The sequence below is a fragment of the Trichosurus vulpecula genome, chromosome 4 (assembly GCF_011100635.1).
Source record: "Trichosurus vulpecula isolate mTriVul1 chromosome 4, mTriVul1.pri, whole genome shotgun sequence".
Lineage (NCBI taxonomy): Eukaryota > Metazoa > Chordata > Mammalia > Diprotodontia > Phalangeridae > Trichosurus > Trichosurus vulpecula.
The window spans coordinates 211,276,983-211,293,185 of record NC_050576.1 but is presented as its reverse complement, the minus strand read 5'-3'; the positions used below and the strand labels follow the sequence as shown (position 1 = coordinate 211,293,185).

At 38.6% G+C, this 16,203-nt stretch overlaps 1 protein-coding gene across 1 annotated transcript in view; it reads right to left on the bottom strand.

Annotated features, from left to right (window-relative positions):
- Positions 1-6,180: 6,180 nt before the first annotated feature.
- PRKCA (protein kinase C alpha) overlaps positions 6,181-16,203 on the bottom strand; it is a 511,588-nt gene continuing 501,565 nt past the window's right edge. The window contains exon 17 of the mRNA XM_036758262.1: positions 6,181-13,191. Within this exon, the coding sequence (XP_036614157.1) occupies positions 13,027-13,191 (165 nt within the window). The 3' untranslated portion in view covers positions 6,181-13,026. The remainder of the gene's footprint in view (positions 13,192-16,203) is intronic.

Here is a 16,203-nt window from a genome sequence, read left to right as displayed (position 1 = left end):
AAAGATGGGGTGAAACAATCTTTTAGCCCAAGAAACTTGGAAGATTGGCAAGAAAGGTCTTTGTCACTTGGCTAAAAGGGGTATGCAGTCCAGGACAGTAAGCATCCCAGCAAGCAAGGAACAAGCCCCATCTCAGCAAACCGGTGGGATTTCCTGAACCCTAGTGCGGTGGAGCAGGCAAATGCCAACACCATGATCCCCCATGTGCCTTAGCATAGCTAAGGGAACAGGTCGACTCCAGCTCCAAGAACTGCCATTTCTTCAGCTTAGCCCTGGGCAAATAGATGGCCTACAGTGCTTCAGGATAACCCCAGGCAAACTGAGTACCTAATCAAACAGACAGAAACCCCTCCATATGCTTCACCATAGCCCTGGGAGCTGCCAGCAGCCAGACTGGCATATGTTCCAGCGTAGCCCCAGGAAAATGCAGAAACACCCTACCAGCCTCAGCACCTGCTGGCACTAGGACCCCGGCTCAGCACCAGGTAAGCTGCCAGACCCTTAGGGCCTCCAGTAGCATAAGCCACTCCTCACTCCATTCCCTCAGCACAGTGCCAGGCATGATGGTCTCCCGTGGGCCTCAGGGCAACATCAGTGTGGCACCAGTAACACAGCCAGGACCTCCACCCCCTGGCACAAGAAGACTGAGACTATAAGAGGCCAACAATGTCGAAACAATGATGGGCAAAACCCCAGGGGAAAATGGGAAGTGGTCTCAAGCCCAGAAAGAACTTGTGGAAGGGCTCAATAAGGAGCTTAAAAATCATATGAGAGAGGTAGAAGAAAAATTGGGAAAAGAAATGATAGTGATGCAAGAGAATTATGAAAAAAAGTCAACAGCTTGGAAAAAGAAAGCAACTGCTTAAAAAGTAGAATTGGCCAAATGGAAAAGGAGATATAAAAATCCACCAAAGAAAACAACTCCTTTTAAAGTACAATTGGCCAAATGGAAAAGGAAGTACAAAAGCTAACTGAGGAAAACAACTCCTTAAAAGTTAGAATTGGGCAAGTGGAAGCTAATGACTCTATGAGACATCAAGAATGAATCAAATGAATTCAAAAGAATGAAAAAAAATAGAAGAAAATTTAAAATACCTGATTGGAAAAACTGATCTCAAAAATAGATCCAGGAGCAACAATGTCAGAATCATTGGACTACCTGAAAGCCAAAATCAAAAAGAGGATCTGGATAGCATTTTTTCAAGAAATTATCAGGGAAAACTGCCCTGATGTCCTGGAACCAGAGGGCAAAATAGTCATTGAAAGAATCCATTGATGACCTGAGGAAAGAAATTCCAAAATAAAAACTCAAAGGAATATTATAGCCAAATTATAGAACTATGAGTCAAGGAAAAAATATCGCAAGTGTTCAGAAAGAAACAATTGAAATAACAGGGAGCCACAATCAGGATTATACAGGATTTAGCAGCTTCAACATTAAAGGATCAGAGGTCATAGAATATGATATTCTAGAAGGCCAAGCAGCTAGTACTACAACGAAAAATCACCAACCCAGCAAAATTAAGCATAACACTTCAAGGGAAAACATGATCATTCAATGAAATAGAAGGATTTCAAGCTTTCATAAGACCAGAACTGGACAAAAATTTGATCTCCAATATCAAGACCCAACAGAAACCTAAAAACATAAAAAGGGAAAAGGAAAGATAAGGGATTCAATGGAGTTGACCTATTTATATCCCTACATGGGAAGATAATACTTGTAATTCTTAAAAATTGCACCACTAATAGTACAGCTAGAAGGACTATACATAGCAGAGGGTACTGGTATAAGGTAGAGGGGATGACATAAAAAAATAAGGGATGAGAAAGAGGAGTAAGTACACTGAGTGGAAAAGGAAGGGAGAGGTAGAATGGGGAAAATTATTTTGCATGAAGGAGCACAACATGTGCTCTAGTGTAGCCCCAGGGAAATGCAGAACACTGTGCCAGCCTCAGCACACACCAGCACTAGGACCTTGGCTTAGCACCAGGTGAGCTACCAGACCCCTATGGCCTCCAGCAGCACCAGCACCCCCACCTCACTCTCCTCAGCACAGCACTAGACATGAGGGTCCCCCATGGAACTCAGGGCAACATCAGTGCAGCACCAGGTAAACAGCCAGGACCAGCAGCCCCTGGAGAGAAAAATGGGAAGGTGGGCAATGAGCATTGCTTGAATGTCACTCTAATCAGTATTGGCTCAAAAAGGGAATAATATACACACAATCACTTGAGAGGAAAATAGGAGGGGAGAAGATTAAGTAAAGGTGGAGGACACTGACAGAAGAGAGGGCAGATTGAGGGAGGTGGTAAGCAGAAACAAAACACTGTCTAGGAAGGAAGGGGTGAAAGGAGAGAGAGGACAAATAGGAGGAAAACTAGGATAGAGGGAAATACACAATTAATAATCATAACTGTGAATGTGAATGGGATGAACCCTCCCATAAAATGGAAGTGGATAGCAGAGTGGATCAATAAGCAGAATCCTACAATGTGTTGTTTACCAGAAACACACTTGAAGAAGAGAGACACACACAGAGCGGCTGGAGCAGAATCTATTATGCTTCAGCTGAAGTTCAAAAAGCAGGGGTAGCAATCCTGATCTTAGACAAAGCAAAAGCAAAAATAGATCTAATTAAAAGAGATAAGGAAGGAAAATATATCTTGCTAAAAGGTACCATAGACAATGAAGTAATATCAACACTAAACATATATGCACCAAATTCTGAAAGGAGAAGTTAAGTGAGTCAGAGGTTCATGACGAAACAAGACATAGAGAACATTAAGAAATCTAAAATAGATAATTTTAGTTACATTAAATTAAAAAGCTTTTGCAAAACAAAACCAATGCAGCCAGGATTAGAAGGAAAGCGGAAAGCTGGGAAAATCTCTACAGCAAGTGTTCCTGCTAAAGGCTTCATTTCTCCAATATGTAGAGAAGGGAGTCAAATTTATAAGAATACAAGTCATTCCCCAATTGATAAATGGTCAAAGGATGTGAACAAGCAGTTTTCTGATGAAGAAATCAAAGCTATCTATAGGCATATGAAGAAGTGCTCTAAATCACTTTTGATTAGAGAAATGTAAATTAAAACAATTCTGAGGTATCACTTCACATCTATCTGATTGGCTAATAGGACAAAAAAAAAGGAAAATGATAAGTGCTGGAGAGCATATGGCAAATTGGAACACTAATGCATTGCTGGTGGAGTTGAACTGATTCAACCATTCTGGAGAGCAATTTGGAAGTATGCCCCAAAGGGCAAACCAAATTGGCAAACCAAAGTCTTTGATCTAGCAATATCCCTTCTAGGTCTGTATCCCAAAGAGATCATGAAAAAGGGAAAAGGGCCTAACATGTGCAAAAATATTTATAGCAGCCCTTTTCATGGTAGCAAAATATTGGAAATTGAGGGGATACTCATCAGTGGGGGAATGGCTGAACAAGTTGTGGCATATGAATGCAATAGAATATTACATTCTTATTGTGCAATAAGAAATGAACTGGCAGATTTGTACAAACTGATGCAAAGTGAAACGAGCAGAACCAGGAAAACATTGTACATAGTATCAACAACATTGTGTGATGTTCAGCTATTAATAACTCAGCTCTTCTCAGCAACGCAATGATCCAAGACAAATACAAAGGACTCATGAAGGAAAATGCTAACCACATCCAGACAAAGAACTGATGAACTCTGAATGCAGATCAAAGCACACTTTTTTCAATTACATTATTCTTTTTCATAGTTTTTTACCTTTTGATCTGTTTCTTCTTTCACAACTGTGACTAATATGGAAATGTTTTATATGATAGCACATATACAACCTATATCAGGGCTGTCCAAAATGTGGCTGGTGGGCCAGACACAGCCTGCAGTGTAATTTATGTGGCCTGCCTACAAGCATAGAAATTTACATAAATGCCTTAGTAAATGAAGCCGAGCTACTGCAGAGCTCTTACTAAAATGGAAAATCAAAATATATTGTCTACTGTTTCAATAAAAACCTGTGGTTGGACAGCCCCAACCTATATCAAATTGCCTACCATTGTAGGAAGAGGGAGGGAGGGAGAAAAATTTGGAACTCAAAATCTTGTAAAAATGATGCTAAAAATTGTCTCGACATGTAATTGGGGAAAAAAAATAAAATGTATTTAAAAAAAGACTCCTCTCATAAACCACTTTCTTTATGAACCCTTTCTTGGTCTCCATAACTGCTAGTACAATCCTTCCTCAAATTACCTTATTTTGTATATGCATATGTTGTCCAACTGTCTCCTCTTCCTTCCCTTCCCCGCTCCTCAGTCAATGAAGCTTGATAGCAGGGACTGTTTCATTTATCTTTGTATCTTCAGGGCTTACCATTTCTGGGCATATGTTAAGTACTTAATAAAGTCATTGATTTATATAATTGTCATTAAATGTCTATGTGAATTTAGGACAATCAGTTCCCATAACTGGGCCTTAGTTTTCTTATCTGTTAAAAGGGAATTGGATTAAAGGATCACTAAGGTCTTTTTCAGCCCTAAAAATTTTTGTTCCCAGACTAAAAGATCTTTCCATCCTTAACGGGGATGCTCTTTATTCTTTCTTACTAGAATGAGCTAATTTTGGCAACCTGCATCAATCTGGCTCTCAGGAATGCTGCTTCTTCTGAATTCTTTTAACATTTGATTTCTATATTACTCATTAGGCACTTACCATAGTCTCCCTGCTCTTGTTATCTATTTACCCACTTATTATCAGAACCCCAACTAGAGTGGGGGAAACTGGTACCTTTCTCTGAGGCATCACATTAGAGCAGCCTCAACAGGGTTGGAATTATAGTTTATCACACTTCTCCCCATGATCATTCCCCAGATTAACTCCTGCCCTGCCCTAGGCTTCACTTATCCTTTCCCTTTCACACATGTTTTTACCAAAAATTCATTTGTGCTTCCCAAAGTTCAAATACTGCCAGGTCTAGCTCTGCTCAGTTCCTTGACTAGACTTTAAGCGCAAGGATGATGTCTGACACATTTTTGAATCAGTAGTGCCCCTGCATAGTGGGTTTTCAATAGTGATCATTGATTTTTATAATAATCTCTTTTAATAAATATTTCTTTTGGTTACTAATGTATACACCTTCACACACGTGCTGGCACCAACAACAGTCTCAAGTAAGTATGTAGTCCACTCCTGTACCATGTTTCTATTCACACTGCCAGAGTAATTGTTGTTATTAATTAGGGCAGAGCAACCAGTGTACTGAATTTAAAGGACCACCCATAGCATCAGCAATCCCTTGAGAAGCTAGAAAACAACTAAGCCTAGCACTTAGAAGGAAAAATTAATTATGGTGGTTGGACTTAAGCTGCTCTCCTGCCTCATCTTGCTCTTGTGCTTTGACCCATCCTTACCACCAGTGACCTTGGTATCTGTCAGCTATGCTGGGATCTTGGTTTTCCCCTCTCTAGTAGGTCCCTATAATTACTGTTTCCAGGCACAAAATGTCTAGTTAAGTCTATAGTTCTAGCTGTGTGCAGGATGACCCTGAGCATTATACATTAGCAAAAAGACGGTGTTTGGGCTAGATGATGCTTGTCATCCTTTCCTGCTCTACTGTTGGGTGGTTATTTATTTTCAGAGAGAAATATAAACTCAAATGGAGATTTGGGTCCCAACTAGGCACTCTAAGATGAAATTACTGCTGCAAAGAAATGGTGAAACGGAAATAGTTATTCTTTCCACATCATGGCAGGTTTTGCGGGGCGGGGGGGGGGGGGGCGGGGCACAGCACTCCTTGATCTGGAAAATCCATGTAAAATTTTTTGGCCTTCCCTTCATACCAGATAAGTCTTCTTTTTATGGGATGTCTACAGCACCTTATTGTAAAATTTGGGTTAGTTTTTGGTCATAGGCTCTGTGTTGGGCTTCATGTGTCATCTGCAGTTTTCACAGAACTCCGCCCCGCCCCCCCCCCAAAAAATTCCCATATAGTGTCTTATGCTGACCTGTGATATATGGAAACCTGAAAACCTCGATGGGAAAAGTCACAATGTGGAAGGGATAACTGTAGTGTTCTTCTTAGATACAAAAACTCTACTTTCTTTCTCTACTCAGAACCATTATCAAATGTATACTTTACTGAAAAGAAGGGGAATTTCTCTAAGTATGTAAATAAGACCAAAGGGACCAAGGAATGATCATTATCTTTATTCATACACACTTGCTTTCAAACTACAATTAATATATTTAACAAAGCGGATCATGCAAACAAGGAATAAAGGTTTTAAGAAGAAAACCAATGCCAATAGTTTATACATCATTCTTGTTTTTTTTTGTGTTTAATTCCAGATATTGTTTGACATTCAAATGGCTTTTACATTTCTTAGTAGTTGTTTACTGACAAAATAAAACAACTTCCTTCTTACAAATATAAATTTGGGGATCTTCTGGTAATTTGCAGGATTAGTACTTTTCAAGTGTTTTTTCTGTTGTTGTTAAAAAATTAACATCACAAAAGCAATGTTGCAACTGCCCAAAAAAGTGAGTCTTTTGCTAAAAAGGTCCTAAAACAAAGGTCATGATTTTAATTTTTAGCAAAATGTTTAGATCCAGAGGAATCGCTGCTTCCCTTCCAAGGGGTTTTTAAGTTTATTATCACCTCCTCCACTCCTAATCCCCAGGAAAAGAACCAAGTTCTTCCAGAAAGGGGGGAAAAACCATAATCATTGATTATCTACAGGCATACTCTTAAAGGGACATGATGCAAACAAAGTTGATTTCTGCAAAATTGTTAACCAGAAAAATGCAGCATCCAATTGTTCTTGGCTTATTTTAGAAAGAGTTCTAATTAAGTCTAATTAATGTATGTTTTTCTGAAAATCAGTTGTCTACACTATCAGTTATGTAAAAAGCAATACCAATGGGCAGGTATGCTGCTCATTCTTTCTCATGGAAATTACATAGAAATGTTTCTGAACATGGAGGAAAGGGGTTATCGGGTATGTAGGGACAGAAATAAGCAAGGCAAGGTAAGAGCTCGCGCTGAAACTAGCAGTGTAGACATCTACGTATGTCCAAGGAAATCTGCACAGGAGGCTCAGGGAATCACATGACTTATGACTGACTACAAGTCTCCAATTGAAAATAAGTGCATCTTTCCTGTAAGACAATTGTTCCTGGATTTTATGTATTTTTGTCTTCAGTATCTGTTCTGTGGTTACAGAGGGGTTTGGGCTACTAACGAATCCCACCAGAACTTCCAATGTCTTCAGAATGGCACAAATCCCCAGAGAAGTTAAAAAAAATAGTGCAACTGTATTCCACAGATGCCATTTCATGCCATTGGAACCCTGGATGATAACAGCTAAGTCTTCCTCCAGGGTCTGTGTGCTTATTTTTATGAAACATTGTCAAGTGATGGTATTTTCTAAAAAAATGGTCTTAGCAGAATTAGCTATTAAAGTTGTATATAAAAAAGTACAAACAGCCTAGTATATGCAGTCATCCCATGTCAATTTAATAAATTGATTTTTTTCTTGAAGGCTAAAAAATTTTTTCTGAACATTTTGCACTTCAGTGCAGGGTTCTTGTAAGGCTGTTTGAGTATTGAGTTTTACTGAAACAGTTTTTAACATATACAAAATCACAAAGACTAGATATACTGATGTCAGAGTTCATTTCAAAGTTTTAATTTCCTCCCCACAAAATTTCTGGCATTATGGAATTTCACAAACCCCACTCAAAAACTTTTAAGATTATCCTCAACCACATATGCTCTCATTAGTTTTCTCCTTTTAAGCATTATGTCACAGGACCAAGTTTCCCTTTTCTCCCCCAAAAGTCACCAGAAAGGCAAAGAGAACATCTAACAATTGGTTATGACCGGGCTGGAAGAAATATATCAGTTATTTTAAAAAAAGTGGCTTTTAACTGTTTCCAGGAGTTCATTAGCAAGTTAGTGTATAGCCACTAATAACCAGATCCTGTCAATTTTTCCTTTACTTCCTGTTCTTACCACTATTACTAAGTGACTTCCATGGCTCTGTTGTACCAGGCTCAAAAACCACGGTGGTTTCTGTGCTGAGGCCTTCACTTCCATTTCCATGACTGGAAAAGAGGTGCCTTTGCTAGGGAAACTGGCATTCTGGCTATCACTGTGGTATCAGTAATAAGAAAATTACCCAATATAAAGTGACCTGCTCACAGAATGTTATATATAATTGAAGTAAGAAAAGTACATTGCTGGATGAGATTAATAATTTGCATTGGTTATAAAGAAAAACCATGTAATCGTACCTTTTATTTTGGTAGCAACAGAGAAAAAAGGAAAGAAAATGTCCAATTGTGTGTGTTTGCGCTGATTTCTAAGGTGTATTAAAATGAGACTTGTAGGACTGGTTAGGTGAACTTAGGACTTGCCCACCTGGCTTTAATTCCCAGGGCTCTCTGCAGGAAGCCACAGCCAAGAGGGACAAAAAAGGAAAGGGTCCCGTTGGTGTCTGATCCATACCTATCGAAACTCTTGTCCTATTTCACAAAGAGAAATAGCTGTGGTTTTAAGTTAGAAAGTTGGGGGAGGGGAATGATAGAGACATGATTAACAACATGTGAGACATTTTCTCTCCTTAAGGAGGAAAAAAAACCCACCTCTTTCCCTGTCAATAATTTTTTTGGGGGGGGGGCGGCTGTTGAGTAAGAGCAAAAGTGGTTTCTGGAGCACTAGTAGAATTCTACATTTGCACTGATAAAGGTCAGCTAATGTTTACTTAAAACAGCTGGAGGTTCTTCCTTAAAATGCTATATAGTAAATATACTAATCCTTTAGGGTACAGTTCAGATTTCACCTCCTTGGCAATGACTATCTTATCCTCACTGATGTCTCTGGTCTTTGAACTCCCAGAGTACATAGGAGTTTGTACCTCTCATTTTCATTCTAAGTCCTTTACTATTGTCTTCTCCCTTTTCATTTGGGGGACTCCTCTTCTACTGAGATTGGGGTTCCCGGATGGTTCTGGAGTCCCTTATTGCTGCCAGTGAGAAGTACATGGCTGACACTCAACGAATATTCTTGCAGCCTAATTGAATTTGATCACTCAGTCTCTCACATTCTTTGAGCAGTTTCCTTGAACACTTGTGACATTATGTTATTTTAAATGGCTCATTTAAATAGTGAGTCCGATCTAGAAGGTTTTGTTATATTTTGGATTAAGTATTTCACATGGATTGAGGAGTAAAGGCACTAAGAGAAAAGAATTTCATCATTAATGGTTTACTTATGCCTCTTTCATTATTTTTTGCATCAATTCTCATGTTCTCATTTGATTTGAACCTGCCACTAATACCTAGGACTCAGTTGTGTAATTTTTACTTGGTCCGAACCCTCATTAACTTTTGTGAAGAGATATCAGGAGAAAAAAATGTCAGGATCCCAGAATTAAACCTCTTAAGGTTTATAGCTATTCAATAGTGTCCAGGAGAGATAATGCGAAGCCATATGGATAGCTTTTAAATTTTCCTAAGGCATTTGGTTTCTGAGAGAAAAATAATGAGGCAGAACCTACCAGGTGGATATGATATTTCCAATGGTAAGTTCCTAGGCTCTACAAGCTACTATTGTACTGTTCACTGGCATGTGGTAATTGTTTCTTTCAAGGGGGCATTGAATTTGAGAACTCTTTGAGAGCAGATGCCATCTTATTATTGTTTTGCTTCTATAGTACTTAACTGGTACATAGTCGGGGCTGAATAAATGTTTGCTGAGTTGAATTCACCTTTCATAAGTGCCTACTCAACTAAGAAGTTCTGATTCTAAAATTTTTAAATAAATCTCTCACATAGTTTTACAGAATTCATAGAATTGGTCAATTCTGGTGCAATCTGTTTTATAAACAGATAGAGTCTGTTTATAACAGTCAGAGCTTTTTTAACAGCTGCCCATAGAATTCTTTGCTCTCAGTAATTACTCTCTGAAAGAGCCATTGCAGGACTGGCCCTAACATTTGTCCTCAGCACTTAAGATTTCAATTCATTATAAGTTCTTTAATGCTAACCCCTACCCCAACCACCTTACTCCGATTGACTTGTATACCATTGTCTTTAAAAGCTGTTCTCAGCAAATTTGCTGCGCCTAAAATCCCCTTATTCAGAGCAAAGGGATGCCCCCTTAGGTCAGTGTCTTTTTTGATCTAAACTCTACAAGGATTAAGAAAAGGATACAAAGAGGCTAAGATGCCTGACTTTGTTTCCTAAGAAAATCTCTGTGGAGATCTGTATGGGAATCAAAAGAGCCCCTACAAACATGGTTCCTCATCTGTTTCCTGAAAAGGACGGTCTCTACTTAGGAGCTGTCTCTGTGATAAGACTTGGGAACCATTAGTGGTTCTAAGAGCTCATATGATAATCTCTTCCTTTGCTACTTCTTTGATCTTTGCCCTTTGATCAATTTTTACTCTAGACCCTAAAATCTAACTCTTTAAGCAAGACTGAATTAAGTCAACTCTGAATAGCTGCTCCTTGATGTTATATAGACTATTAGGACCCTAGTATGAATCCTCCATAGCCCCTTTTGAATTCTGAAGCCTCGATGCCACAAATGCCTGAAACCATGGCTGACTGCCATAGAACTACACTTTCTAGGGTTCTGCCTTTCCCTCTTCCTGATTTTCCTCTCACCCTTGCCAGGCATTGTAGAGCCCAGGAGTATAGGTACGTATAGTACATCACAGAGTGCTCTTAGCAGGCCATATGTTAGCCTAAAATTTTCTTCTTAAAAATGTTTGTGCGTGTGTGTGTGTGTGTGTGTGTGTGTGTGTGTGTGTATGTATGGTAAAAACATAGAGAGGCTTGGCTGGGAGACATGCCTTAAGAATAGAGGAAAATCTAGAAACTTTCTGCAGCCGTCAATGGACACTTCTAGCTCATACATATTTTGAGTCATCAGACATTTTAAAATTCTTTTGACTATCTTGCTTTTGGATGATGACTTACAGCATTCATGCTCTTCTACTAGCAGCCATAATGAAACCTGTGTTCTGGAATGGAGTATTTTTGGCACAATTGGGGGACCCCTTTGCTATTGGGAATGATACAATGTTAAATCTCATATGGCAAATATCGTTCTCATGACAGCATGTCACTTGCTGAGAAAAAAACACAGCAGCCTGTTTCACAAATAGCAGTACAGACAACATGCTTCTGGCATTCCCATGCCTCCCAAGAAGGCAACCTTTCTGTTTTTCCCTTGCCTACAAGTCACAAACAAGGCCCAAGGTGCTGAAAGAGCGCCTGAGTCGGCATAAATTATGGGATGGAGTATGATCACTTCTTATTAACTCTAAGAGGAAATACTGTGCATGAGCCAATAAGGAGAAGATTGAATTAAGAAGATAAGTGTGTCATCTCAAAAATGCCTTTTAGCCTAGAAAATCTCTCTGCTGTTTTATGTATGTGTGTGTGTTTTCTAAGTAGAAGCAGACCGATATAACGAAAGCCCAACTAAATCATGTAAAGTAGCCATTCATTTTGGATAGTTGATCTATATTAAAAAATGAATATACTTAATACTAGTGACAGTTAGCAGAAGATGCATTGAGGGAGAAAAGAATCATGGCAGCAGAACATGAAGCTAGAATCTAAACAAGGGGGAGGTTGCTTAGAAATGAGAACCTTCACAGATATAACACAAAGTGTGTCTTATAAAATTATTATAATACTCTCTTTATACTGCATAAGATTATATCAACAGTATATATTAAGATTTATTATAAACATGCAAAATTCATTGCATGATGCAGATGCAAAACATAGTAAATTCCTTCTAGAAATTAAATGTTTGTGGAAATTGGTTTTAATCCAGGCTAACTGATTCGACATCTCCAGGTGAATCATTCAGTGGGAAATGGAAATGGAAAATGAAGCCTTTTATTTGTTTTCTTTCTAAGTAAACTCAAAAGGATAAAGTTTCCCAATTTAGGGACGGACTCTCTAGTTCAATACTTCATTAAGTTATTTTACATATTACTTTCATAAACAACACTGCAGCCTATCAAATAAATAAGTACAAAAGGGGAAAAGGGTTACAGCTCAGCTTCTTACTAAATTAATAAAGTCAGTAGCAAAATATTGTGTTTTGTGAGATTGGCTAACAATGCTCTTGAATAGTGGCATAATTAACAATGGCACCCTGGATCTCAGAATAATCTCTCAGAGATTAACATGAACATAAATATGGAAATTTTCCTTTAGATCTGAAATGATTTCACACGCTACCTTAGCATTGTCCTTAAAATATTTGGCCTCTTAATAGAAATGCAATTTAAAACTAGTTATCAAACGAGCCAGACATGATATGATGAATTCATGAAATATTTGACTTTCTTTTCTTTTCTTTCTTTTTGGTCTTTTAAAACTGAGAGCCGATAGGCTGTGGCTGGGTGATGAACAGCCAAGGTTTGGGAATGTTTAGCTTGCAACTGCGTCATCATCTGCACTCTTCTGTTCCTCCTTGGTCTTTTCTAGCAATTTTTAAAAAATTAACTAGCAAAGACCATGGGAATACCTGGTTCAGTGAGGTGCTGTCTCTCCCAACACAGCGCTTACTTTCTGTACTCTCCATGCTTCCATTCCAAAGACTGTTCAGTTGAAGAAATCCTCAGCCTATCAGATAATGAGAGGGTTCTAACCTGAACTCTATAATGAGGAATTCTATTAATGAAAATTGACAGGTGAAAGTTAAAGAAAATATATCAAAACGTACCAAAAACGGGTTAAGAATTTGTTTGCTTTGTAAGAGTGACATATAACCAGCTGTGGCTCCTAAAAGGCTAAACTGGGTACTATATCAACTTTCACTAAGACAATGTTTCTTGATTGAAAGTGAGATCCTGAACGGTTGATCACATTTAGACTTCTAACCCTACGATTTTCAGGTCTCCAACTGGAATAAGCAACAAGACTGAGACCTTAAAATTTTAGGAATTAAGGAACACTGTGGGTGGGACCAGGGAATTGGGGTTTTTGTTCCTGTTGGTCATTTTCATACTGCACTCTGCAAGATGGGGTGCACAAACTGTGGATTGACATAAGAGAAACCTTCAAAATCGGCTTGGTCTATGTTAGCAATGACCAGTTGATCAGGTGGTGTTAACACCGGCTGTCCTCGTGTAAAGAATTTGTCAAAGTTTTCTGCTCCTTTGCCACACTGTGAAAGAAGAGAGAAAGAGAGAGGTCAGTAGAGAACATAAACATGGGAAACATCTTTGGGGGAAGCATTTGAGGTTGGAGAATATGTCCTTTGAAAGCCAGGGCTGATTAAGCAGGAGGGATTTGGGAGGAATAGCAGGGCTTCTGGTATTTAAAGTCCTACATAGTGATAATACTGCAGACTATTCTAGATTCTTAGCAATAATATTAATACAATTATCAGATTCTTGGCCAACTGGTTGATTTTAGAAACTTGTGTTTCTGATCTGGCCCAGGCTAAATTTTTAGTTTACTTAATATCAGTCCTGCCTTCAATTTGCAGGATGATAGACATTTTATTCTAATAGGTTGTACTTCTGTTTTGCTTTTCTTGCAAAAATCTCGAGAGACTTCAAAGCAAAGCTCAAACACAGCAGGTTTCTGACATTCACATTCTCCTCCATGAGTAAGCCACTTCAAGCATGTATAGTTCTTTGGGAAATAAAAGAGACCTCCAACTCAGAGCCAAAGATGGTAGCCCCAAATGAATATGGTGGTGGGGAACAGCTGCATCCCCTGGAGGCTGATATTTTAGGAAGGTTTTTTGCAATGCCTGATTAATCAAACCTCATTTGTTGCAACAACTTATATAATGTTCATCTAGCTGACGGTGACCACTGCTCTATCCTTCTTCAGAGAGAGATCAATTGGTCTTGTCTTGATATTAACCTTTGCCAGGTTTAGGAGGAGTGTTTGCTCAAAGAGAACCATGTTAGTCCCCAAAGAGAATGAATGAAAAATAGGGTCAAGTTCTATCCCAATCGGCTGGAACCACCTCCTTCTCTCAGATTTCTAGGTTCTTCAGCATTAGTCCATGCCAAGATTTCGTAGTCTCACACTTTCTCTCTGGATATGATCATTTACAAATCACTTTCTGCTCTTAAGACAGACATAAGTCATAACTTAACTGCCCAAACAAAATTTAAAAAGCAAACACTCTGAAAGGTGAGTCTACAAAAATTGACTTTTGAATAGCCTGGGGTTTAGTAAAAAATGTTCCACAACACTGAATTTCAAGGCTTAATTCTATACCTGGGTGACTTTTAAGGTCATCTCTTGCTTATGAAGACATATATTACAATAAACAGGGCACGAAGCTACAGACAGTAGAGTTTGTCTGCTTCCTTAAAAACATTTCTCTTCGTTCTCTTCTATGCATTTTAAAAACGTTTCAATTTTATTTTGTCAAGTTATACACACATTTATCAAACACCTACTATGTGTCCTTGCCAAGGCAAACCCCTCTACACATAGAAGTGATCCTATTCCATTCTATCTTCTTCAGTGTTTTGTTTGTTTTTTACAGAAATGGGTGTTGTATTTTGTAAAAAATAAATAAATAAAAAACCTTTTACTGTGTCTTGATATAATAATATGATTTTTGCTGTTCTTATTAGTAACATGGTCAAATTTTTCTACTTTCGTCCCTCTTTCTCCTACCTTTCTAATCCAATTTAGATTGCAACCATCATTTGTGATCTAAACACCCTCCAAAGGACCAATATGGATCTGAACTGAGAGCATAAAGAGAGATACAGAGATTGAAGAGTTATAAATAAAACCATTGTGGACACTGGGTTTCTTACCTCTATTCTTCAGGATATACACAGAAACCTTATTACAAGAGTTATTTCACGTGCAACCTTATTAGCTGTCCATGGCAGCTAGCTAGCTCAAGCTTCTGAGGCAGCTTTGTCAGAGCTCAGGCAGTCCATTGGCACACACATGAAAAGAAACAGCTGGCACACCTTTAAATCAGGGTAGCAAATGACAGCCCAAGCAAAGATTTCCTATATTATATACACATTCTAACTGCCTCCTGCGCCCATCACACATCTCTTCATCCACAGCACTATTTCTGTCATCATGCATTATACAAGTATTGTTCCCCAACTAGCTTTGCACAGGAGATCGAACCAGAGAGATCTAAAACAAACTGGGCCCTAGGGTGTAAGCCCACTCTGAGTTAAACGAGGGTATTTTGGCCTTCCATGTTTATTTTTATGTTTACTTTTCATCAAGCTTCTCTCTACAGTCAAGGGACAGCCATCGATTAGCCACAGTGTTGCTCCTTGTGTGACTGAAATATTCATCTTGTGAACAGAACCTTTTCTGATGTTTACATTGTGGATAGAATCCTGGCCTTGTAGGCAAGAAAAAATGGGATGAACTCTTCCCTCTGATACATGCTGCCTATTGACTATGGGCAAGTCACATAGCCTCTCAGTACCCCAGGCAAACACTCTCTAAAATTCTAAGTTACAGGGGGATTGCTGATCTGCATAAGCAGAAAGAGATCCCAAACTAGGAGTTTCCCAAGAAGATGAAATTCAAGATCTAGACCAATTAAAAAAAGAAGGTATTTCCCTTGCTTTAGCAAATCCTTAGTCTGGGAATCATTCTCTGAAGTCTCCAATCTGTTTGATAAAACCATTAGTTAATGAAATTTACCACATGAGAATCAGTAAAGTCTAGTCTGACAAACCAAAATGGGGTCATTGATATGACTTGAACCAGGTAACACACCGAATAATTATTTGTTGAATTAGGCTAAATTCAGTATATTTCAGCAAGATTTCAGATCTAGTACCTATTTAATTAGATCTAAAGTCTTGTTAGGAAGATTGGGGGGTAATGTCTGTGGCCTGCTGACACTAGCCTTCCTTTTATTCTGTTGGATGGATCTGATATGACATATACTTAGGTCACTGGGAAGAAGCACTATATGTTTGTGTCTCTATTTGGATCTTTATTCTTAACATCTCATACGTGGAGGCATATCTTCCCTGTCAGTAGAATGGGAATATAGGGTGAATAAGAGCAGCTTGAAAACATTACTATAAAGAAGAGGAAGGGCACTGAGAAAATAAAGAGGAAAATGTTATTTCAGGTTGACTATAGACAGGAACTAGAAAAGGCAGAGAACAGCCTTTCGTGTTATTAGACATAGCCCATTCTGTGGCACCATTCA